Source organism: Ambystoma mexicanum, chromosome 9, assembly GCF_040938575.1.
Source record: "Ambystoma mexicanum isolate Mex_15411 chromosome 9, UKY_AmexF1_1, whole genome shotgun sequence".
In the NCBI taxonomy this organism is placed as follows: domain Eukaryota; kingdom Metazoa; phylum Chordata; class Amphibia; order Caudata; family Ambystomatidae; genus Ambystoma; species Ambystoma mexicanum.
This window is the reverse complement of record NC_090931.1, coordinates 1,447,970,891-1,447,995,989: the sequence shown is the minus strand read 5'-3', so window position 1 is coordinate 1,447,995,989 and position 25,099 is coordinate 1,447,970,891. Positions and strand designations below refer to the sequence as shown.

General features: G+C 49.9%; 1 protein-coding gene across 3 annotated transcripts in view; it reads left to right on the top strand.

Annotated features, from left to right (window-relative positions):
* TTLL4 (tubulin tyrosine ligase like 4) overlaps positions 1 to 25,099 on the top strand; it is a 1,554,536-nt gene that overhangs the window by 486,388 nt on the left and 1,043,049 nt on the right. For all 3 annotated transcript variants that reach the window (XM_069616870.1, XM_069616872.1, XM_069616871.1), the window contains 2 exons: positions 3,243 to 3,303; positions 3,707 to 3,831. In XM_069616870.1, coding sequence (XP_069472971.1) covers positions 3,243 to 3,303; positions 3,707 to 3,831 — 186 coding nt within the window. The remainder of the gene's footprint in view (positions 1 to 3,242; positions 3,304 to 3,706; positions 3,832 to 25,099) is intronic.

Genomic DNA, 25,099 nt, shown 5'->3' with positions numbered 1-25,099 from the left:
CATACATATTCATTCATCCATCACTTTCCCAACATGTTTTTTTCTGAACGTGTGTATGTGCAAAGTAAACAGAAATTCTTCAGGCGTAGTCTGCCATCTACCAAAGCCAAAAATAACCCACTAATGATATTCGAAAGGGTACAGATTATCTAATAACTGCAATCTGATTACTGCAGAGTTAATAAAAAGAAAATGCAAAAACAAAAAGACAAATATAATTATTTAAGACACATATTCATGTGAATTGAAAGTCCAAATGCTTCTCATCCTATGAATGGTCCAAGAGTTGTTTGAGACTCAACAGCGAGAGAGGGACTCCATATCTGAAAAGGGAACAGATCAGGGTAGAAATAAGTAATGCCCTGTTTATGCATTCTCTAGTAAATAGGAAGGAATGAATATTAAGCGTTGACCTAATTTCTGAATACTGGTCAAGCAATGATATAACTTCCTAAATTGGTAGGTACATCACTTTTAGTGGTATGACAAGAAAACAGTGACACTCAATAGGAATAAAAATACTCATGTGAATGAAATTGAAGCACCAACAAATATAAGGTAGCAGCACTATATAAAGTAGATAGAATGCACTGCTCAATGTGCTGTCTCGAGCAAGAATAGGAAAATAAGTAACTCATTAGGACACATATATGCATCAAGGTGCTAAAGCTCGAAGTAAGACTAATCACTTACTTCAAAAAACTGAAGCTTTGCAATGAATTACAGAAAGCATCATCCGAATAGATTGGTCATTACTTCCATATGGCTGTGGTCGTGGTTACAAAGAACAACGTCAGTTATTCTGCATCGGGACGGCAACAAGGAACACAGAAAGAGATGCATCTCTATTAGTATAATCTTAGAGACATTCCCAGTGTGAATATTTAGAAGTGAAATAAACTGCTTACCAATTCTTATGCAAACATGGTTATACGGTGGACGAAACCATGTAGTGTTTCTTTTAACTCGTATTGAGAAAGGTGAAGCTTTATCCGTGTTACGCGTGCCGGACTAGAAATAAATGTCCTGAGGCGTTCCTTAGCTGGCAAGTAGCTGCTGAAATGCTAAAAGTGCCGGTTAATGGCCTGTGAATAAAAGCATAAAATGCTTTTTAATGACCACACGGCGTAAAGGGAAAGCACATCTGGCATCTGCCAGTGCTCCTCGGGGCTTAATGGGGCTCGAGTTAGAGAGTGAAAGGGTCAAATCCGGGTCGTAGTGCACGAGCAGGCAGAAGAAAAATGGGAAGCAGTAATGGCTCGTAAAAGGCGGCACTCCATTTGACATCAAAGGTAGTCCATGTTCAACTAGCTTAAAAGGCTGCGGATTTCACATATGGAACATTCTTGTACCCAGGGTTCTAAATCTTGCCGCGTAATGTGTATCCTCCAATGTTTCTCCGTTCGTGCTCACAGTGCTGTTGCTGGAGTGTTTTTATGCCTGAATGGACTTGTCTCTGAACGTCTCACATCCCATATGATTGGATGTGAGGGAAGTACCAGCATTTGAACTGAACATGTCTGGCGTTACTACAATTTTAAATGCAAACTTGCTAAGTATTATCTACAGGGGCACAGTAGATCTGCTGGATTCATGCCATTACTGGATCATTGTTGCGTCACCTGTAATATTGCTTCCCTCTGGATCAATGCTCCTAAGCAGTAGCAAACCTCCATTTGCCTCTTCTTTCTCTTTTGACCCTTGGTAGTTCAACAGTTTTGTTCAGGTTCGGTTGCCCCTATTCAGAGCTTCCACCACAACCCTTAGAACCCCAAACTACTGTTCTTCACCGTGCAGACACCTCTGGAGGGCAGCATATGGATGAACCTAGTCTGAAATCTTGAGCATTCAGACTGTGATGTTCCCGTCTTAAACATTCAGCTGTAGGTTAACCAACACTTCATCAGGACCAGCACCCTCTGCTGTGAGGTATATACCTTGTTGAAAATGAGACTGCGGTGAAGGGAACAAGACCCTCTGGTTTGGCTTGAGCAAACGAGGAAAAACTTTGAACACTTTTGGGCTCTGGTTGGTGACACTATTTACCCTGTGAATACCAGACACCTCTCCTTTTAACCTAGACAGAGAACAGTAATAAATACCTGATAAGTCGACATAAAGGGAGAAGATATATACTTGTTTGTTCTAATCTTGTGGGAGATCAGTTTATTTGAATCAATAGCTTGTTTTACTGTTTGTTACCTCACTCTCCTCTGGAGATCTGTTCCTTGAGTACTCAAGCATAGGTGGGCAAAGGACTCTTGGAAGTTACCTCAAGAATGCTTCGATCAGGATGGTTAACCTGGTGTGATCAGACCTCTGATGCCTCGTGACACTTCCCAATTCCTATTAAATTACACTGTTCATAGCAAAAATAAACATGCAAGTCTTGTTCTTTAGTCATGAATGGAAAGCCACAAACTGAAACCTTTGTCGGCCTGCCAGTCAACCCATCTAGTTACTCTAATAATCTTATTGCGGATGTAATCAGAGGGTGATATGTTGAAGTATTTCCAGCTTTCTGACAATTGAGTCAGACATGAGAGGTTGTAAAAGTTACTTTTAGTGACTAGTCCATGGTCTCATTTTCCTCATATGAGATGCCCCCCAAACCCACTTTGATAAATACCTACTCCTCCAGAGAAAGGAAATTGGGAAGGCAAGACAGTGGATACCTTGGATGTGTGCAAGCATGTGCAAGACTTCTCACGTCTGCATGTTAGCTGCTTTTATCATTTTCTATTGCTCCAGGCTCCATGAACTATGGGCGAATGCTAGTCACCAAGTAACTCTTGCATTGCAGCATACAGATGGCATCTGGTTCTTCTGCATTGCACTCCCTCTTCCAACTGCCCCTCGCCATCCTCCACCCCACCTCTGCACACCACCATGTTCATGAGTCTCCCAAATTGCTGCTGTTCGGTGTGGCTGGTACCACCGGGTCCCTGGGTTCTCCACATTCACTGCAGGTCAGTATAAGCGGGTTCCTGGTGGTATTTTTACTGCAGAAGTGCCAACTGCAACCACCACAAGCTCACAAATGTAACTGTATTCCTGGTCACCTCAAACTCCTGGTTTAACAGCAGTACATACTGCTACCGCTCATTTCCTCCTACACTGTCATGCTCAGAAAATATTGGAGTCTTCTGCAGCAAACTATGTTCTCATTGCTGCCCTCTGGGTCTTGGATTGTTTTGCTATAGCCCTCTCTCATCTCACTACATTTTTTTCTTTTCTTGCAGATGAGTCTGACTCTTCGGTCACCGGCATTGCTTCCTCTGCGTCCATGTTGCTCATCTCCAGGTTAGTAATGTTTTACTTTGGACTAGTAGTTACTGGACTGTTGATTCAAAAGCCTGATAATTTGCCAACCCTTTCTCCTTTCCTTCAGAGTGTTAGAATTTGTGATCCTGAAGGCCACAGTCAATTTGATGTGGCACTTTTTCTAGGCTATAAAGTTGTTTTGCCAGTATTGCCCTGGTGTAACTCATCATTGGCTCCGGTGAAAAATATCGCCAGTCTTTCATGCATAATTAAAATGAGAACGTTTGATTCATCTTTGAACTGTTAGAATGTCCTGTGAGAAACTGATGCAGGTGATTCTGCTGTTCATTTATTCTATTGTCCTATTTTGCACTGCATTAATAGTTCCTTTGATGCAGTGTATTTCGGCCTGCATCTTTGACACATTTTCCCGATTTTCCAGGAAGTGTATGACCGATTTGGAGCAGACACCTGAATCACCTGACAAGATATGTAAGGCAGCTTTCACACCAAGCACTTTCCCAAATGTCCCACCAACACTGTATTTTGGAACTCGGAACGAGACTGGTAAGTGACTAGGTTCTGGCAAATGCCATACAATAGCCACTATGTTTCTGTCTGTGCTTGCAAATGCTTTGCTATTTCCATGTTTGTCCTTATATAGCTGAGGTACCTGTGTGCTCTACGGGCCGGTTGCGGCCTCATTTTGAATCTAGTGGCATACACCTTACTGTATACTGGTGTCCATGGATGGAACCTTTTCCTGCCCGCCTCGTCCGGCTATTGTAAAAGTTCCCGGGGCCAATGAGTGTCTCTACAAGCGCCAGCAATATTGGGATCATCACTCACCTATACGTTGAGCAGGTCAACCAGGCTTTTGAGAGAGTAACACTTTTCAACCATAAAAAAAAAAGCAAGACCACTAAACAAATCGATAACTGGTATGCCTGGGTGGATAGCTTGCAAGCCAAATACTCTACTCTCACATGGGACGAGCATGTACTTTGCAAGTTTGAATCTCTCGGCGTTGGCCAATTTTAGACTTTCATTCTTCCAAGTTTGATAATTGAGTATCATTTAATGGGGCAATAATTACTGTTCCGATGTTTGTGAAATCTGCTTAGATCACATGCTGTGCATAGGCCGACATCTAGTGGAAGCTGCAGAGTATTAGTTTGTTTTTCGAAACTCGAAAAGGGACGTTGAATAGGGCATGCCAGTAATACTATCCCTACTGCGAAGTCCCCTGTACCCATGATCCCACACGCGTGTAGGACCCTCAGATTGTTTTTTCCGCCATACTAGTCGGACGCATGTTGCAGAGTTCCTTCGGCGCTAAGCCGTTTTATAGTTAAATTAATGTTAATGCTTCTCCTTTCCCCCCCTTTCACCGTACGCCGAAGACCGATGCCGGTGAAGATCGGAGAAATCAACCGTCGAGGACTGCCATGGTGGACTCCGGGCCTCGGAAGGCCTCTGCCCTGTCAGTAGGGAGAGTGGTCATATAGGGTCTCTATTCCCCCCTTTCATTCTCTTCTCCCTATCATATATATAATATTCGACCCGCTGCCATATTGTACCTTATGGAGAGTACTCCTTTCAAATTCTGCCCTAAATGCAACAGGAAATTTCCCTCGGTGGATAAGCACCTTAAGTGCAATTTGTGTCTCCCACGAGACCACTCTGAGGCTGCCTGCCGGGCCTGCAGGCTCTTCAAGCCAAAGACCCTTAAGGACTTCTCAACTAAGCGCTGATCCCACTACGCCAGGCAACTAGAGGCCATGGACGTAGAGGGGACATTCAGCGATGGCAGCAACCCCGCTGAATCGGACGGCAAGGGCAAAGGGATGATATCGGACACCCGCACACAGGCCCCCGACCGACTGGCCGGCGGCCACGTTGTGGAGACTACACCCGGCGGCAGAGGCGCTACACATTCTACCACCACTAAATACATCCGCCCGGTGACTCGACACACGTGTCGAGCGATCAGCACAGGACAACACCACGAGAGCAGTCCAATGAATCTTTGTCCTCTGGGCATTCCCGTTCGCCTCATGGCAAGGCCCAAACGTCTTAGTTTGAGAAAGGTGTCGCCCGATCAACAGTCCCCGAGGCACAGTCATCAGATGACGTTACCGCCCAGCACCCTCAAGAGGTTAGACGCGATGCATCTGACCGTACTCCTGAGATTCAACGTCATTCTTCGAATCCCACTTCCGAAACTTGACGCGATGTGTCGGACTCCTCGGAGGCCCCTAAAAAGTCTGGTAAACACTCCTCTACCCAGGGGGGAGGGGATAAACAACAGAAAAAGACCTCTTCGGATCCCTATGTTCATAAGGAGAAGCATAAGGCCCAAAGGTAATGGGGAAGTCCAAAGTTTCGGAACCTACCCCAAAAACAAAACTCGTTCCTCCCACTGAGGAGGATATGGGCATCACTCCAGAACCAGTAACTATTCCTAGCTCTAAAGAGTGGAGCTCAGCAAACATTGACAGGGTCATGATACGATTAACATTCATGGCTAACTTTTATGAAAAGGACCCCAACTACTATCGTAGTTACTCTAACACCCCTCCTACCTCTTCCCCCTTCTGGGTCCAAGGTAACACCTGTCCTCTCAACCCCCTACTAAAACACTGCTCAGATGCCCCTTTCCAGGGCTTGGTCACAGACCCCTTTGTGGTGGAGCCTTACCACCCTGATTTTTCCCGACCGCGAACACCGGTAGCTAAAAATCACGGGAGCCATGTTTTTCAAGATGGCGCCTTAAGCCCCTTTTTGTTTAAACAAGTCCCGGTCTTCTTTTTTCGCCATTTCTTTTCGGAAAGGTCCTTCTAGTGTTTGTCTCTGCGTGCCAAACCAGGGTTGGTCCCTTTGTTTCTATGCCTTTTGGCGGGCTTCAGGACTGAAGACTGCCTCTGGTGTCTGGGGTGGGCAGGAAGTGGGGGAGGTGCCCAAAACTCCCTGTGCTTAGTCTCCTAGGAGACCCAAATGCACTCTGGCGTGATTGGCTGGCTGGCTGGCTGACTGACCAACAAGGACAAGCCACCCTGCTGGGTGAGTGGCAGCTAGGCTGGAATGAATGGGAGAAAACTGTTAAAAAGTCGAGTCTCTTGGACTCAAAAGCAGAGTCGACCACTGGAAGGAAAGAACAGAAGACGAGCTGCAAGAGGACTGCTGCTGCAACTCCTGGACCGTTGGTTTGCCTGGTGAAGCCCTGTTGCAGGTCCGAATTGCCAAGTTCACCTCAACAGAGAAGCCCCTTAAAGGACGACTACTTCATTCCTTTGAGTTGGTGGGACCAATCAACTTGTAAGCCACCTGGATACCATTCTCGGAGCTGGTTAGGATTAACCAGGCGGAAGGACACCAGCTTGTGTGCTTGAAGAACAGCTACTCGAACTGAAGTGACTCCATTTTGTCAGCGTTTTCCGACGATGAAGTGCAGGAGTCCCCCACTGGCGGGTGGCGACCCATCCTGGACCTTCGTCGTCTAAACAAGTACATCAAGTCCCAGAAGTTCCGGATGGTCGCCCTTCAGCTCGAATGACCGAAAATATAAGAGTAAACTCTTCGAAAAAAAAACGCAGTAAAAGCTCTAGAGCTACAGTACGCGGACTCCCAACACTTGAACGTGCGGTAAAAATCTGAAGATGGCTGCCAGAGGAGGGGCTTAGGTAGAGGGCAGTCAATGGCTGGGGGCAGCATGACCCAGAGACCAGTGGTTGGTTACTAGTAGAAAGAGAGTTCAGAAACGAAACGGAAACTGATTTTTTTCTTTACCCAGGATTCCTAGCCTGACGACGGGGAATGAGCATGTGAATCCATGCCAGACCCATGCTGGAGAACAACAGTTACAGGTAAGTAACTTGTTCCTTTGCTCCTATTTCAGGGGAGCCTAATTTGTTCAGAAATGTATTGGTTTGCTATTGAAGTGTTTGTGTATAATATTGAGTTGCCTCCTTCTAGTGAATGTTTTCTAAATAATAGTGTAATAAATTAATAAGGGTTTACTAAGAAACCTTGAGAGTGTCTACTTGAACCACTGTGATTGTAAGACCTCTGTGTAACCTCTTGTACTGCTCACATTCCCTGTTGAGATGAGCCTGGCTGCTCAGCTCTCTACCACAAAACTGTGTAGTACAGACTTATACCAAAGGTTGGATTTGCTTACACCTGTCGTCCTAATTGTATGTGGTGGTCCCAGAGGGTACTGCATGCAATTCTGCCTAACACTGCTGCGTTTAGAAGATTGTCTTGCATGAAGTGTGGACGATTATTAAGCTGATTAACTCAGGCAAATTATCTGGATTCAGTCCTATAGAGAAAATGTAGACCTCGCAGCTTAACATTGACCTAACAAACTGCAGGATCCATTAACCTGTCTGTACTGAGACAAAAAAGCATACTTAATTCCTGCATACGTCTTATACCTATTAAAAGCCCCAACTGCTGGGCCCTATTTCAACTTCTCTAAGAAACTGTTTATTTTAATAAGAACGGTTCCACCATCTGGTTAAAGCATTGTAACATTCTGCCCACCTCACCTGCGCACAGCAGTGCATTTCCCTTGATTGCTTTAGTCCCCCACTCACAACCATGAAATATCAAAAATCCTATATTTCAGAAAGCTGCCTCCAATGCCAACTTGGGACAGGCAGTACTAGCTTCCCGGTTTTTAACCTGCTTTTTTGCTTTTTCTGTGCATCTTCAAAAAGGTGATGCCACTCAGCTTAATTTCCCAAAAAATACTCTTGCTGAAGAAACCAAGCACAGATGCTGAGTCCTTGGCAAACAGGCTCTTCTGGCCTCTTCTGTAGCCACGGTTCAGGAAATGGTAGTGGCTACTCAAATCTATAATCACTAGACTAATTTACCAGTCCTCTTGTTGGCGAAGATTTGTTCACTGATATTTGCTGAAGCGTATGAAACCATCTATTTGAAGGGCACGCCGGGGTTCCAACCAAAATAGTCCAAACTCTGTTGGTAGCCCTGGTCAAGTAGTCCGGCTTCACTAAAGTGAGGGAAGGATGGTGGATAGGTAAAGTTGGTCCCAATCGATAAAACAAAAGCAGAGACTACATACATATATATGCTGAAAAATGTTTATAGGTTTACACATAAATCGTACACAATTCAAATAAGTACTTCAGTGTGATACACTGGAACAGTGGTTACCTGTGTCTGCATGTCTATATCTGTATATCTAATACAAGACCTTCACCTGGTGGGAAGTTAAGGGATGGGCAGCGAAAACGATTCCTGGGCAAAACTTGGTCCTTTTTACAATCTGCGATGGCAGTAAATGGACAATTACAATATTCCTCCTAGCCTATAGTATAGACGTTATTTGGAAGTAAAAGATATACTTGTGTAGCACCTGGAGGGAGATCAGGGATTGCACAGTTTAAAGAATGCCCAGATAGCTGACAAATCTGATACAAATTAAGCTTCTAATCCCAGACCTGCATGTTCTCAGAACATTCCCTGAAAAGGGGTGAGGAGATGGTAACAATGGACTGCATTGATTTAGTATTTAAAGCCCCAGTAAAGCAAACGTACTGCTACTAATCCAGGTGTTGTAAAACCTGAGGGACATGAAGCAATGAGAAAATGTCAAATACTGTTAAGTTCCTTTAGGAGTTAGTCACTTTAGGAGTTTAAAGGTTTTCTTAGGAATTAAGGAGACAAAGTTCATAGGCAAGCCATGATTATGGGTTAAAATCTGGTAAGTACTTTTTCTGCCAGATAGGTGTGGCCAAAGAAGCAACCACCCTCAGAACACCAGAAGAAGATCCCCATGACTACCGCCAGTTACAGGTTCAAGACCCTAACTGCCCTAAAGGTATGAATGCTGAGCCAATTCAGGTGATAAATGCCAAGCAGGATTCTATCCAATAGAAGTAAATGGCGTTCTGTGGTAAAGAGGGGAGTCCGGAGGATTGCTTGTAACACCCTATTACTTTAAGGCCCAGTGGACCCCCAACTACTATTCCAACCATACCCAGAGAAAAGTACTTTTGGCACCATTCATTGAGTTTTTGGCTCGTAAATTGTTGGAGAACCTGGTCAGTACAGGGCCTCTTACAGAGAGTGGCAGGGTTCCAGTACCCGGGAACTTTAATCCTCGGAGCTGTACACCCCAGTCAGACTATGTCTTCGTAGGAGGGTAAACCCACCAGCAGGATCAGAAGCAACAATGAAGGCACCAGGAAGATGTAGGAACCCAACCAAGTGCATCTGTGTAGCTAGGGTGGCAAAACCTGGCAGGCAGCCAACAAAGAACGGTCCCACAATGGGGGCAATGGTTAGTGGTGACTGAGCTGGAGTGCTATGAGGTGCCTGGTAAAAGAAGTTCTGATGCTTGTTAATCTGCTTAGAATCACATGCTGTGCATATGGTCCGACATCCAGTGGTAACCTCGGAGTATTGCATCTTCTCTTTCGGGGGACCGAAAGGGGACGTCGGCATAGGCGTGTCTGAAACACTATCCCTATCGTGACGTGTGTAGTACCCAAAATACCTCACGCGCCGAGGTCCCTCAGATTGTTTTTTTCCGCCCAGATATCTGGTCGCCCTATAGCGGAGCGAGACATTGTTTATCTTACCGAATTGTCGGTTTAATCCCTGTTAAGTCACTTCGCCTATCAAGAACATCTTCGACAAAGACTACGGGGGAATCGTCTACGGCTGTGGGTTCTGGCACCTAAGATCCGGCGTTCGGACCTCCACGTGGTTGGGCCTTCTGGCCGGCCTACACAGTAGGGAGAGTGGGCTCGTGGTTTGCCATACTGCTATGATGTCTTTCCTCTTTTCCACTTTCCTTTTTGGTCTGGTCACCCTTCCCTTCTGCTATGGAAAGAACTCCATTTAGATTCTGCCCTGTGTGAAGGGTCAGATGTCCGTGGAAAAACGAGCACACTTCGTGTAACGCTTGTCTCCCCCTAGAGCACTAAAGCGTTGTTTGGCGGATAAACTCCTAAACCTAAACCCTTAAGGAGCGCCGGTTGAAGCGGTGGGCCGCGTACGGAATGTCAAGCGTGGAGCCTCCCTCCCCTGCCGCAACACCAGCCGAGAGTGACGGGGGTACTTCGGATGACCAAACATCCAACGCAGACGATATAGACCTTGAGGCGGACTATTCTAGAGCCGGCACGCCTGTCCCCGATCCTTCCAGGCTCGTCTCCGGTCTTGCTACAGGGACCACACCGGTGACAGGGGCGCACAATCGCACCGCACAAAGCACACAACCTAAGCGCCCTCCTCGACGACTTTGTCCAAGGCGAAAGCGCCATCGGATCGATCTGATCCGAAGCCTTCCCCGCATCAGTGCATGACGACTGGGCTTAACAAACATAACAAGGGCGCTACTCCCCAAACTACACACGCCGAAGTTTCTGAACAAGAAACTTCGAGTTTCAAGGTTTCCAAGGCCCGTGCAGGCCCGAAAACTACACGTAAGCCTCTACCCGAGAAGCCATCATCGGAGGCGTTGTCTCCCGAAGATTCTGTGACTATCAGTAAGAGCATCAATAGGATTGCTACGGTGGTGGGCCTAGTACCAGTTTTGCCCACAGTTATGGGCCAATCTGCCGAAAGGTTTTCCACCGTTTTGGAAGACTATCCCGAGAACTCTTACGAAGAGAGGCAGGTACCCCTCTCAAGCACCCTGAGGAGATCCCCTCAACGCCTTAGGGCGGAGGACCCGGTTCCTGCTCAGTTGGGCCCATTTGGGTCATCCAAGTGGACCACGGAGCAATTTGAGGGGTATATGGATCAGCTGGAGCAGTTTTTCAGGGCTTCTGATCAACCTCTGCCGAAAAAAGCTCGGGTAGACCCTAACCCTCAAACACAAGTTGCCCAACACCTAGATGTTCAACACTATGTTGATTATCAAGAAGATGTCCAGAAGGACACGTATAGTGACATCTATACAGAAGAAGAGGAGGCTTCTTTTCTGGACAATTATGGGGAAGATCAAGGCGCAACGGACAACTGGGAGGACACCCAGCAGGATGATCACAATTCTGATATCGTTTGCCTCGACTCTCCCCCATCCACACTGGTTCGACAAGCTCCCCCGGTGGATGATCAAATGGCTTTCAACAACATGTTGAAAAAAGCAGCGGAATTCTTTAAAATTGCCACCCTAGAGGCATTGCCCGAATAGGATTTCGCGGAAAACATTATTAATAACAAGCCTCCGGCAAGCCAGTCTATCCCTCTCTTGAGCTCTGTAAAGAGACGGCTGGCCCCTTCCTTACTCACACCCGCTCAGACTAGGGCTGTGAACCCAAGGGTAAAAACTTTTCCGGCCCTCCCCCACCGACCCGCTTTTTATCAAAGGGCACGCAATCCCAGACTCGCTGGTGGTGACCAACACTCACAAGGTAGCAGGGGTTCCCCTTGCCACGGGAGAGTCACCCCCGGAAAAGGAGTCCAAAAGGTTGTATGCCTTAGGCAAACGGGTCACGTCGGTGGCTGCTTATACCGTCCGGATTGCCAATAACACGATGTTACTGGCAAGCTACGTCGACGCCCAATTGAACCTACTCCAGGAAGGCCCTTCAGGAGGTTCCGGAACCAACCAGAGCCAAGCTTCTCGCCATTGTCTCGGAGGGCAAACTTGCCGATCAAAATGTTGTAAAGAATACCCTGGACTCCGCAGAGATGGCAGGCAGGTCTCTCGCACAGGGTACTCTCCTAAAGAGAGACGTGTGGCTGCGCACGTCGGTCTTCAGGCGTGAGACCCAGGCATCCATCATCAACAAATCCATAGAGGCCAACCTCTTCGGGAAGGCGGTAGACGATGCGTTGGAGACAGCCAAGAAGGAACAAGAGACTATTAAGTGGCTGCACCAGATTTCCCAAAAACCCTCTTCACAGAGGGGCAGCAATTCTCGGCGGTCCTTTCGAGGACAAACCCGCGCCGCTCAAAATAATTTCGGCACGGGCAACTTCAATGCAAGTCAACCGGCTGCAAGCCCCACTTACTACCCCCAGAGGGGTCAGAAGCGCGGAAAGAATAGAGGGAGAGGCTCCAATTCCAGAGGTGCGTCAACCTCGGGTCAGAAATTACCACCAAGTTCAGGTCCCCTCCCATGTCTCCCCGGTCGGGGGCGATTAACCTCTTTCCTCAAGGTATGGGAGGGGATAACTTCAGACCAGTGGGTATTAAAGACGGTCGCCCACGGTTACTGCGTGGAATTCGCCCGACCCCCACAGTTCAGACCGCCGAAACATCGACGCCTTTCACCGGAACATCTGCAGATCCTGGTCCAAGAGGTTGAGGCGCTGCTGGGAAAGGACGCCATAGAAGCCGTCCCGATTCTTCAGGTAAACGAGGGTATCTATTAATATACTTCCTTGTACCCAAAAAGGATCTCACCATGCGTCCTGTTCTAGACCTGCGCCCAGCGAACAAGTTCATAAAGCCCCAGAAGTTTTGCATGGTAACACTGCAAGAGGTGATCCCATTGCTAAAACAAGGGGACTTCATGACAACATTGGATATGAAAGATGCATACTTTCATATTTCAATGCTGCCAGCGCACAGAAAATTCCTAAGGTTCGTGATTCAGGACAAACACTACCAGTTCAAGGTACTCCCCTTCGGCATAGCCTCGGCGCCACAGGTGTTTACCAAGGTCCTGGCAGTAGCAGCAGCACACCTGCGCAGACTTTCAGTTCCAGTTTACCCTTACCTCGACGATTGGCTCATCACGGGGGACTCGTTCGACGTTTGTTTTTCAAACACCCAAAAGACAGTAGTCCTACTGTTCAGCCTGGGATTTTCGATCAACGAAAAGAAATCCAGCTTAGTCCCCAGCCAAGTAAAACAGTTCCTGGGGGCTCTAATCCGTACGGAAGACAGTCTAGTCTTCCCTTCCAGTGAGAGGGTTCAGAACATGCTCTCTGAAGTTCCTCTGTATGTAGCCAGTCGGGAGGTGACGGTACGCAAAGCTATGCGTTTGCTAGGGATGATTGTGTCATGCATATACTTGGTCCCCCATGCGCGGCTGCGCATGCGTCCCATGCAAGAGTGGCTCAACAGCCAGTGGTGTCAGGACAATGGGAAGATCTGTTAGTTGTCTCGCCAGCCCTCGTTCTCTCTGCAGTGGTGGTCGAGGGAGAACCTCTTGAAGGGGAAAACCTTCACCACCCCTGCAGTGGAAGCCACTCTCACGACAGAAGCATCTCTCACAGGGTGGGAGGGCTCACCTGCTTCAACAGACAGCGCACGAAGTGTGGTCCCCTCCGGTAGCGTCCAACCATATAAACCTACTGGAGCTACTGGCAGTGTTCAAAGCATTGAAAGCCTTTCAGGAGCAACTGCAAGGGAAGACAGTGCTGGTCCTAACCGACAGCACAACAGCAATGTATTACCTGAACAAACAGGGGAGCACTCGCACTCCAGGGCTATCCAAGCTGTCCCAAAACATCTGGATATGGGCTCTCAAACACAAGATGTTTCTGATATCCCAACATGTTCCAGGGGAACTCAATCTTCTGTCAGACGTACTCAGCAGATATTTTCCTCTGCCAGAAGAATACGAATGGCGTCTGCATGAAGACATTGTATCCAACGTCTTCGCAGAATGGGGGTTTCCAGAGATCGACCTGTTCGCTACTCAGGAGAACGCCCAATGGCCAGATTATGCCTTCATGTACCCCCAGAACCGATCCAAGGGGAACGGTCTCTGGATAACTTGGTTGGGGAAATTTGTTTACGCTTTTCCCCTGACTCCCCTTCTGAACAAGATAGTGCACAAGATGCACCAGGAACCAGTCACCATGATTCTGGTGGCTCCCATGTGGGCCCGCCATCCCTGGTTCGCGCACCTGATGGACATGTCCCTCTCCCCACCAGTCAAGCTGCCCTGCCCGTACAACATGTTGTCTCAGGACTAGGGGTGTCACGGTATTAGTTTTATGACGGTACAATAACCTTCTTGCCAAATGACGGTATATCATGGTTATCGCGGTATAGCAGGTGGAGTTAACTAATCTTAACAAATATTTTCTAAAAGGTCATAAATTGTCAGATTTATCAACACAAACAAAACCAGGCACCCAGGGCCAGAATTGGGCTTTTCAACATACTTTCCACTGAAATGCCACCCCTTGCTTCCACCAAACACAAACACACGTGTGGAGAGGAGGAGGGGCGGGGGGGAGCCCTGCTGCGCCTGGCAAAGCAAACTGAATAGCTTTTCTTAAGTGGTCATTTCAGCTTTTAGCCCCCCCACTGGCTACTGGTGAAGATGAACATGTTGCCATCTTGAAAACCTGCATGCCACAGATCAATGGAGTCTGATGGTAGTATACGCTTGTGTGCATACGCACACACGCACTCTTTACGGTACAGCCTTTAGTTTACTTGAGGGCCAAAAGGTGTTCAGTAATCACGGACATGTTACACTTTGATATGGCAGCAGGGAATACCCACAGAGATGAGTAAATTTCGCACTGCGACTTATTATATGTAAATTCAATGATGGAACCAGGGAAATCCCCCATTGTCATATGTTTAGAAAACATTATCCATTATAAATATATAAACCGCCAACCCAAAGTAAACCCTTTTCCTTCTTGGCACTGTATTTATTCTTCCTATTGCTAACATATTGATTTTGTGTCAGGCATGTGTGGTTTATGGAATGGCATTAACAACTGCTCCAACTGAAACTACTAGGCAGACGGCACATCCAACAGTGCAAGACCAAGACTGCACAGCACTTGCTTACTGCAGCCTTTCCAAATCAGATTGAAAGCACACTTAACGGTATGAACGGTATACCGGTATAAACAATGTGACGGTTATTATTGTTCAATTAAGTGGTTCACGGTATCTTTAACGGTATACCGTAATACCGTTACATCCCTACTCCGGACAGGGGGGAGACTCTGCACCCATGCCCACAAACTCTGAATTTAGCAGCCTGGCTCCTGAGGTCATAGAGTTTGGACATCTGCAACTCCCTCAAAGATGCATGGACCTACTGAGGGAGGCAAGAAAGCCTAACACACGTTATTGCTATGCCAGCAAATGGAAAAGTTTTGTCATCTGGTGCAGTGCCAAGGGCGTCAATCCCACCGATTGTTCGCCTTCACACATTGTTATATCTAACCCATCTGTTGGACTCTGGGTTAGTCTTTAATTCCTTAAAGGTTCACCTAGCGACGTTGTCAGCCTACACCACGTCACAGCAAAAGGTGGTGTGGTGGAAAATACCTATGATTAAAGCCTTTATGGAAGGGGTTAAAAGAATGTATCCCCCCCATCACTCACCCAGCCCCTGGGTGGGGATCTAAATGTGGTTTTAACTAGGCTCATGGGACCCCCCTTTGAGCCTATGCATAAAGCTAGTCTGAAAGACCTGACCTACAAGACAGCCTTTCTAGTAGCGATCACTTCTATCAGAAGAGTTAGCGAACTACAGGCCCTCTTGGTCTTGGACCCCTTTGTTACAGTCCACAAAGATAAGTTAGTTCTGCGCACTCATCCCAGATTTGCGCCTACATTTATTTCAAAGTTCCATGTGAACCAGTCGATCGAACTACCCACGTTCTTCCAGAGACCTACTAACATGGCCGAAAGAAGCCTTCACACACTAGATGTGCGCAGGGCAGTCATGTTCTACATGGATAGAACTAAACCACTGAGAAAAACAAAACAATTCTTTGTTTCAGTGGCAGCTGGTAGAGAAGGAGACCCTGTCTCTAAATCTTCAATATCAAGGTGGATTGTCAAATGCATCACACTATGTCACACTCTTGCAAAGAGAGAACTGCCTTTCAAGCCTAGAGCACATTCTACTCGAGGCACTGGGGCATCCATAGCATTCATTGCAAATGTTCCCCTAGAGTCCATTTGCAAAGCGGCAACCTGGAGTTCTGTACACACCTTTACAAAACACTATTGCCTAGACACTCATTCTAGGTCTGATTCTCAGGTGGGACAAGCAGTATTAAGACATCTTTTTTCTACTGTTCCTTCTCACATCCCACCTCCAACTCCGGGTACTGCTCGCTAGTCTATGCACAGCATGTGATTCTAAGCTGATTAACAAGCATCAGAAGACATGCATTACTTACCGTAAAAGCATTTCTGATGATTGTATCTGCTTCGATTCACATGCGCCCTCCCTGCCTCCCCGCTCGGGGTGGAAGGAACATAGACTCCTTACTACTTTCTCTCTTCATGTACTCAAGTAATGCATGTCATATAACGAGAGAGCAGCATTGCAGCCACAAAGTAACAATCACAGCACGGGCAGCTTGTCCAGCCAGCAAGGAGGACAAGTAAAAGGAAAAGCCCAGGAAGGACATTAGCAGCCAAAAGAGGGTGAAAACCAAGCACAGCGGGCCTAGCCTGTAGGGCCAAACGTGGCCCTAAGAAATCAGGAGCCCATCTTGATGGAAAAACCTTCATCAATTCAAGTAAGAAATCCCAGATATTAAGAGTTTACAGCATCGCCCCACAATATATGCATTCATTTTTCTGGCCTTAGGCAGCCCGACTAGGCAGCTAGAATGATGGTGGCAACAGATTGGGGTGAACAAGGACTGCCCCAAATTGAGCTAAAGTAGAATGGTGGCAACCCATCACTCTTGTAGGCCTGGGCGACTTCCTTCTTTGAGGCATTTGGTCCTGTGAGGATTTCACAGGAGGTAGCACAACAGCAATCCGTGAACTGTCCCAGCGTGGCACAGCCTGTCCATTCGGCAAGTAGTGTTTTGTTGTTTACATAGCGCCTTTATCCCATCAGTATGGACTCTACGAGCTTGTCCTGGGAACGCCCTCAGGGGACCGAAGTCCAAGGTATGTGAACATTTTCTCAAGGATTAGAATGTGTGTGCATTCGGCCAAGATAGAGTGTTAGGTGGGCTGGCTGAGCTACAGTAAGCTACCCATGAAGGTCAGGCATGTGGATGGGTGCAGAGCTGGTCAGGAGAATGCGCAAGTGCAAGAGCTTCGTTATGTGTCCAGATAGACCAAATTTTTGTCGTAGGTCGCAGCTGCATTCTGATGGCAGAGGTGTTGTGCTTTGTGTTTTAGCCTGGTGTATGGAGGGGAGTCATTGTGCCCAGCTAGACTATCATTTGTCGTAAGTTTTCTGCATTCTAATGGCTGCGGGTGGATAGCCTTGCATGCGTCAGATGTCCACCAAAGTGATGCATGAATACGTACCTTGAGGCTCAGATGGAGCTGTCTTTGAGCTAGCTGTACGATCAGATAGTCTGTATAATAGACAGGCTATCCTTATAAAGTCTACGGGCAATAGACAGGTAATCCTATTACAACTACTAAGCGAAATAGAGAGGCTATCCTCAGAAATCTACTAAACGCAATAGATGGGCTAAAATCATGAATCTTCTAGGTGTAATACCAAGGTTAAGTGCAAACGGCAGGCTATCCTCTTCAATCGCCATAGGAATGCTATCCTAATGCATCTTCTTAGTGCAATAGGGTCGAGGTTGGCTCTAGATGTGGAAGCAGCCTGTGCATCTGAGACTAATAAAATTGCTTCAGTTTAGCAAGATCACAGGAGCTTTGGGGTTTAGCCAGTACCCCAAGTTGTTTAGGTAGATGAGGAAAAATTGCCTCCTGGCTATCTTGCTTTAATTGTTGAAATGATTGATTTAACACTGTGGTTAATGCGATAAAGGTTTCGCTTTGGTTCCACGCCTGTCTACATGACAGCAACCATTCCAAGACCAGGACCCCACAGGGGGCTCAAGAATTTTGTCAATAGCCTTGATAAGGAACCTTTGGGTCGAAACACGTGTCGGCTGACAAACAAGGCGTGCAATTGCCTTCAAATGTACATGGCGCTGATCAATGTAATGTGAGAAACTATCCAATACTATCACGAATAAAAGCGAAACCTTTATCGCATTAACCACAGTGTTAAATCAATAATTTCAACAATTGAAGCAAGATAGCCAGGAGGCAATTTTTCCTTTTCTCCAGCATGGGGTCTGGCATGGATTCACATGCTCATGAATATTCCCCGTCGTCAGGCTGGGAATCCTCGGTAAAGAAAAAACCAGTATCAGTTTCGTTTCTGATCTGTCTTTCGTAGTAGTAACCAATCACTGGTCTCTGCGTCATACTGACCACAGCCAATGACTTCCCTCTACCTAAGCCCCGCCTCTGGCAGCCATCTTCAGATTTTTACCGCACGTTCATGTGTTGGGATCCTCGTGCTATTGCTCTCGAGCGTTAGTGCTATTTTTTTCACGCTTTTCACAAAAAACTTTAAATTTTTCGGTCAAAAGAGCCTCAAGCTCCACCGATCCTACATCCGATTAACGGGGACCCGTGTCGGATTCTTCTACGCCCCTCAAGGGTGAAGATTTCATCGAGCTACGCTTCGGAGGACTCCAGAAGCTTCTCAGGCCCGGTCTCGGAGATGGCCCAGGAGAAGGGAAGCTCGACGCCCGGAAAGCTGTTCAGGGTCTGTCCTGGATCCAGCTGCAGAACATCTTTAAGGAGGACGAACATTCTTTCTGCCTTTACTACCTTCATGAGGACAAGACGCACGTGGAGAAGGATTGTGCGTTTTGCGGCAACATGTCGGAACGGACCGTGAAGGACCGCCATCAACGTCTCGCCAACTGGCTGCAGGGTAAGAGCCCGTCCGGCGAGAAGAAGAAGAAATCGGAGCGGTCTTCTAAGACCTTTGAGGGCGCCCCGGCGACGGGGGCCCAACATAAGGCAAAGAACCGCGAGTCCGCTGGCACCGGGAGCGCCGAACGGTCGGGCTCTACGGGCGTCAGGCAGGGCGCACCCTCCCCGGCACCATCAACCACGAGCCAACGCTCTGGGTCGGGTAAGAGGAAGGCCGAGCACCCGGCGAAGCTCCTGGAGAGGCCCCGGTCGAGCTCTAAGGCAGAGGAGGAGCGTGGCAGTGCCCCCTCCCTCAAGGATAAGGCAGCGAGCGCGCCTAAAGTGGTGAAGGCCTTGATCCACCCGGCCAAGCCCTCTATCGAGAAAGTCGCGGCGGCCCTGGCTCAGCCTATGGAGGCTACACCAGTGGTGGCGACCTCGGGGCCCAGAATCTCCCTGCCTCCTCGGAGGGAGTCTTCTTTTGTGCCCATCGACAGAACCCCCGCGAAACTCCCCGTGGGGAAGAAGAAGGGGGGGCAGGGCGTCGTCGTAGATTCGACCTCAGCCTCAGCCGAGGAGCTGATCGAAGTCTTAAGCCACGGCCTAGGCGTGGAAGAAGACCAGCCCGTCGGAGTGGTCCCCGACGCAAGTGACGATGACGACATCGTCGAGGATACAGACGGGGCCCCTGCTCGCCCGTCGGTTTCACCTCTGCCAGCGCCGCAAGACAACTCGGCGGCCATTTTGTTGGCCTTACAGTCCTTATGCTCCGAGATAAGGACGAGGCTACCATTACCGACGGAGGAACCTCTACCGTCGGGGGATCCAGAACCGGGACCTTCTGGTGTTCCCCCTACCAAGAAGAGAAGGATACATCCTCCACCTCCTTTTCAGCCGTCGCACCCCGTCCAGCCCTCCTCCCCGTCTACCCGAGGGGGTGATACGGGGACGGACACGGCAACGACGGGTACTGACGACGAGGCATACGACGCGGATATTCCGTCGTCGCCTCCCGCCAGGGCTTCCCCGCCCGACGAGATCGGATCGTTCCATGCCATGATCTCCAGGGCGTCCGAGCTTTTCCAACTCTGCCCTGAGGAGAAGAAAAAGGAAGGTTTCCTTTATCAGCGGCGCGAGGCCAAGAGGAAGACGGTCCTCGCAGTGCCTCTGTTGGACGACATCTGGGATGAGGGCCTTACGCTCCTCAAGAACCCGTCCACGACGCCAGCTAGAAGAGACCGGTACGAGAAAAAGTACCGGGTCCCGGACTCGGCCCCCCTGTGCCTCCGGGCACAGCCTACCCCGGATTCCGTCGTCTCCGCGGCGGCCAGGAAGAAAGCGGGGGGGGGGTGCGGCCTCCACATCGACTTCCCCGCCGGACGGCGAAGGAAAGAAATTGGATGCGATGGGACGCAGAGTCATCTCGTCGGCAGCGACGACGATTAAAGCGGCCAACGCCTTGGCGATCGTGGCTCGCTACGACAGGGAGCTCTGGTTCAAGATAGCTCCCCTGCTGGATTTTCTGCCGGACGACAAGAGGGCGGAGGCCCTGGAGATCCTGCAGGAAGGTGAGGTGGCCTCCGACCACGCCATCACCGTGGCGACGGACATCGCCGACACTGGGTTCCGCCAGTTGGGCAACGGTGTTTGCCTGCGGCGTCGTGGATGGCTCAAGGCTACGGACTTCCGCCAAGACGTCCAGACCAGAGTCCTGGACATGCCCTTCGACGGGAACAACCTGTTTGGGAAGGCTGTGGACGACTCCCTTCAGGCCATTAAGGCGGACACCGAGACGGCCCGGGCCCTCGGTTCCCTCCAGCAACGACGGACGCCCTTTCGGAGCAGCGGGGGCAAGGGTGCCTCCAAAGGTTCCGGCGGCGGTTTCGCTTCCTACCGTCAAGCGGCCCGCTCGTCGTCGTAAGAGGCCTACAGAGGACGAGGCAAGTCGGGTGGACCCCGCCGTCGTCGCCAAGGAGGTCAAGGCGGCAAGGCCGCGTCCAAGCAGGATTGAACCGGCCGCGGAGTCGGGCCCCCACCGAAGCACCCCGGTGGGAGGCCGGCTGGCGAACTTCGTCGGCGTGTGGGAGTCCATCTCCACCGACCGTTGGGTGCTGGACGCTCTGGCCCGGGGACACGCGCTCGAGTTTCAGAGAAGATGCCCGCGTGTCCCCCCCGTGTCCAGGAAGGAACTTCACGTTCCTCAACTCCTTCTGGAGGTAAAGGCGATGCTCAGAAAGGGCGCCATCGAACTCGTCCCTAAGAGGCTCCGGGGCTCCGGAGTCTACTCAAGATACTTCCTCGTGAAGAAGAAGACATCCTGGACCTGCGACGCCTGAACAAGTTCATCAAGGCGCAGAAGTTCCGGATGGTCACCCTCCAGCACGTCCTAGGCCAGCTGGAGGAAGGAGACTTCCTATCGTCGTTGGACTTGGAGGATGCCTACTTCCACATTCCCATCCTGAAGGGGCACCGAAAATTCCTCAGGTTCGTGGTCCAAGGGCGCCACTACCAGTTCAAAGCCCTCCCCTTCGGACTACGGTCGGCACCCAGGGTATTCACCAAGTGCCTCGCACCGGTGGCGGCGCAGCTGCGCCGCGAGGGGATCCACGTCTACCCCTACCTGGACGACTGGCTCATCCGCGCCAAGACGAGGGAGCTCGCCGTGGCCCACACGGCAAGGACCGTCCAACTTCTCACGGACCTGGGATTCTCCGTGAATTACGCCAAATCCCACCTGGTACCAGCTCAAGACGCACTGTTTTTGGGGGCAAGGCTCAACACAGTGTCCCTTCTGGCCTCCCCTTCGGAGGAAAGGACCAGGACCATCTTGGGCAAGGTGCAACGGATGTTGGTGGCCGACGCGGCCAAAGTGAGGTCCGTCAAGTCCCTCCTCGGAATGATGTCTTCCTGCATCTACCTCGTTCCCATGTGCAGGCTCCGGATGCGCCCGTTGCAGGAATTCCTGGACGCGCGTTGGATCCAGACGACGGGCAGCTTCGAGGAGAGGATCAAGCTCGACGAGAGCTTCCGACGAGCGATACGGTGGTGGGGCTCCCGCGCGCATCTGACGGCGGGCATGGACTTCCAGACCCCAGCCCACCAGGAGACAGTGACCACGGATGCCTCCCTGGAAGGGTGGGGAGCGCACACCGAAAATCTGCACGCAAGAGGACTTTGGCTCCCGACGGAGAAGTCCCTGCACATCAACGTCCTGGAGCTCCGTGCAGTGTTTTGGGCCCTCAGGTCCTTCCTTCCGTCCCTCAAGGGCAAGGTGGTGAGGATCTTCACGGACAACACCACCACCATGTTCGACATCAGGAAACAGGGCGGAACCAGGTCCCCAGCGCTGTCCAAGGAGGCGCAGGACTTGTGGCATTGGGCCATCGCCCAAGGGATATTTCTGGTGCCGTTTCAGCTGGCAGAAAAAAAAAAAAAAAAAAACACCATCGCCGACTCACTCAGCAGGGAGCTGCGCTCGTGCCACGAGTGGGAACTACGGCAGGATCTAGTGGATCGCCTCTTCCGACGGTGGGGCACACCCCTGATCGACCTGTTCGCGACGGCGACGAACACCAAGTGCCGGAGGTTCGCCAGCAGGTTTCCCCAGGCGAGGAGCATGGGCGATGCTTTCTCGTTCCCCTGGGAGGGCCTGTTCCTCTACGCGTTCCCTCCCCTGCCTCTGCTAATCCGGCTCATCAATCAGCTCAAGAGGTCACGGTGCAGGATGATCCTCGTCGCACCTGCGTGGCCGAGGCAGATATGGTTCCCGGACCTTCTGGACTTGTCAGCGTCCCCGCCAATCAAGCTGCCGGCGGACGCGGATCTACTCTCCAGGGAAGGAGGCGCCATCCTCCACCACGACCCCAAGTCACTGAACTTGCAGGCCTGGCTCCTGCAGCGCTAGAGTTCGGAGGATACGACATACCGGCCGACTGCAGAGAGGTTCTTGCAAAGGCCAGGGCGTCCTCGACTCTAAAGTGTTACGGACACAAATGGAAGAGGTTCTCTGTCTGGTGCCGCGCACAGAGGATTAACCCTCTACGGATTACGGCTCCCCAAGTACTGCCGTACCTGCTGACGCTGGCCAAGGCTGGACTGGCACACGCGTCCATCAAGATTCATCTTGCTGCGATCTCCCGATACACCAGAACCACGGGGCGGACGTCCTTGTGGTCTCATCGTCTGGTGAAGGAGTTCATGAAGGGACTATTCAGATCGTTCCCGCCGGTGAAGGCTCCGGCCCCGGCGTGGGAGCTCAACGTGGTGCTGACCAAGCTCATGGGACCTCCATTCGAGCCTCTACACTCGGCCCCGTTGAAGTTTCTGTCGTGGAAAACAGCGTTTCTCGTGGCCATCACCTCCGCACGACGGGTGGGAGAGATCCAGGCCCTTTCCTGCAAGGCTCCGTACTTGACTTTCCACGCCACGAGGGTAGTGCTCAGGACGCACCCCTCCTTCATGCCCAAGGTACCGTCGGACTTCCATCTCAACGAACCCTTGGTGTTACCTGTGTTCTTCCCGTCGCCTTCGTCGCCGGCTGAGAGGACTTTGCACTCGCTGGATGTGGCTAGAGCGCTGAAGTTCTACGTGGACCGCACGAAGTGCTTTCGGAAGACGTCACAACTTTTTGTAAACTTTGGACCTGTTAATCAGGGGAAGGCTCTCTCGAAGGCCTCCATTTCCAGATGGCTCTCCGGCTGTATCATGTACTGTCACCGGTTGGTAAACCGACCGCTGCCTGGCCGTCCGAGAGCCCATTCTACCAGAGCGATCGCAGCTACCACGGCGTTCCTATCTGGTGTGCCCCTGCTGGACATATGCAGGGCTGCTACGTGGAGGTCGACGCACACCTTCACGAAATTCTACTGCGTCGATCGGGATTCCAGGGAGGAGTCCAGGGTCGGCCAAGCAGTGCTGCGCAACCTGTTCGCCTGAGGTGAGCCTGGTGAGGAGGTAAGATGCTTAATGTTGAGTTTGATGTAATGCTTAATGTTGAGCCTTTGCCACCTCCCGTGGTTGTGCATGTGTGTACTGCTATGTATTCTTTATTCATGAGCATGTGAATCCATGCCAGACCCCATGCTGGAGAAGGAACAAGTTACTTACCTGTAACTGTTGTTCTCCAGCATGGGTCTGGCATGGATTCACATGCGAACCCTCCCGCCTACCCCTCTGCGGCTCTTCACTTGGTCATACTGCCACTTCACGTGCTTCCAAATCTGAAGATGGCTGCCAGAGGCGGGGCTTAGGTAGAGGGCAGTCATTGGCTGTGGTCAGTATGACGCAGAGACCAGTGATTGGTTACTACTACGAAAGACAGATCAGAAACGAAACTGATACTGGTTTTTTCTTTACCGAGGATTCCCAGCCTGACGACGGGGAATATTCATGAGCATGTGAATCCATGCCAGACCCATGCTGGAGAACAACAGTTACAGGTAAGTAACTTGTTCCTTCTTAGTGCAATAGGCTAACATCATAGATCTTCTAAGCGTAAAAGGCAGGCTATCCTTATAAATCTTCTAGTGTAATAGGCCATTCTTATAAGTGCTGTACATTGCCCACCCCAAAATCTATCTGATGCAAACACTGCCTGCCCTCAAAGTTTCTCCCTGTACGATACACTGGCCCCCCACGACTCCTCTGAGCCCAATACCCTGGCCACTTTCGCCGTTGTTCTAGTGTCACATCATAGCTTAACCTCACAGTAGCTCCAAGTGCCATGCACAGCCTACCCGCTAGATCTTTTAGAGTTCAACACCTTGGCCAACAAGAGTGCACAGTGTAGGTCAACATCCGGTTAGGCACAGGTAATCGAAATGAAAACTAAAACACGGGAAACTAGTGAAAATGGAAATGAGCAGGAATTAATAAATAAAACCAGTTCTTACCTACGGACAATTTAACTTGCCCTCTGGACTGGAAGGAAGCCGGTCACCTGCAAACTGTGACCCTCGCTGGAACTCTGCTTCCTCCATCCCATGATGTGTCATGAAGAGGTCTGCATTGCTTTGACTGGGCTTGCATCATGCAGTTGCACCCAACCAGAATAGCACTCGAACCTGCAACCCATGTGCACCTCTCAACCGAAGTACAGATGAGCCATCGTGACTCCACTGCCCCCTGGGAAAAAAGGGAGTCGGTGCTAAGTAAGCAGTTCGAGGAGATTGGGTCCTCCAACGTATTCATATCTATGACCGTAATCACCAGAGC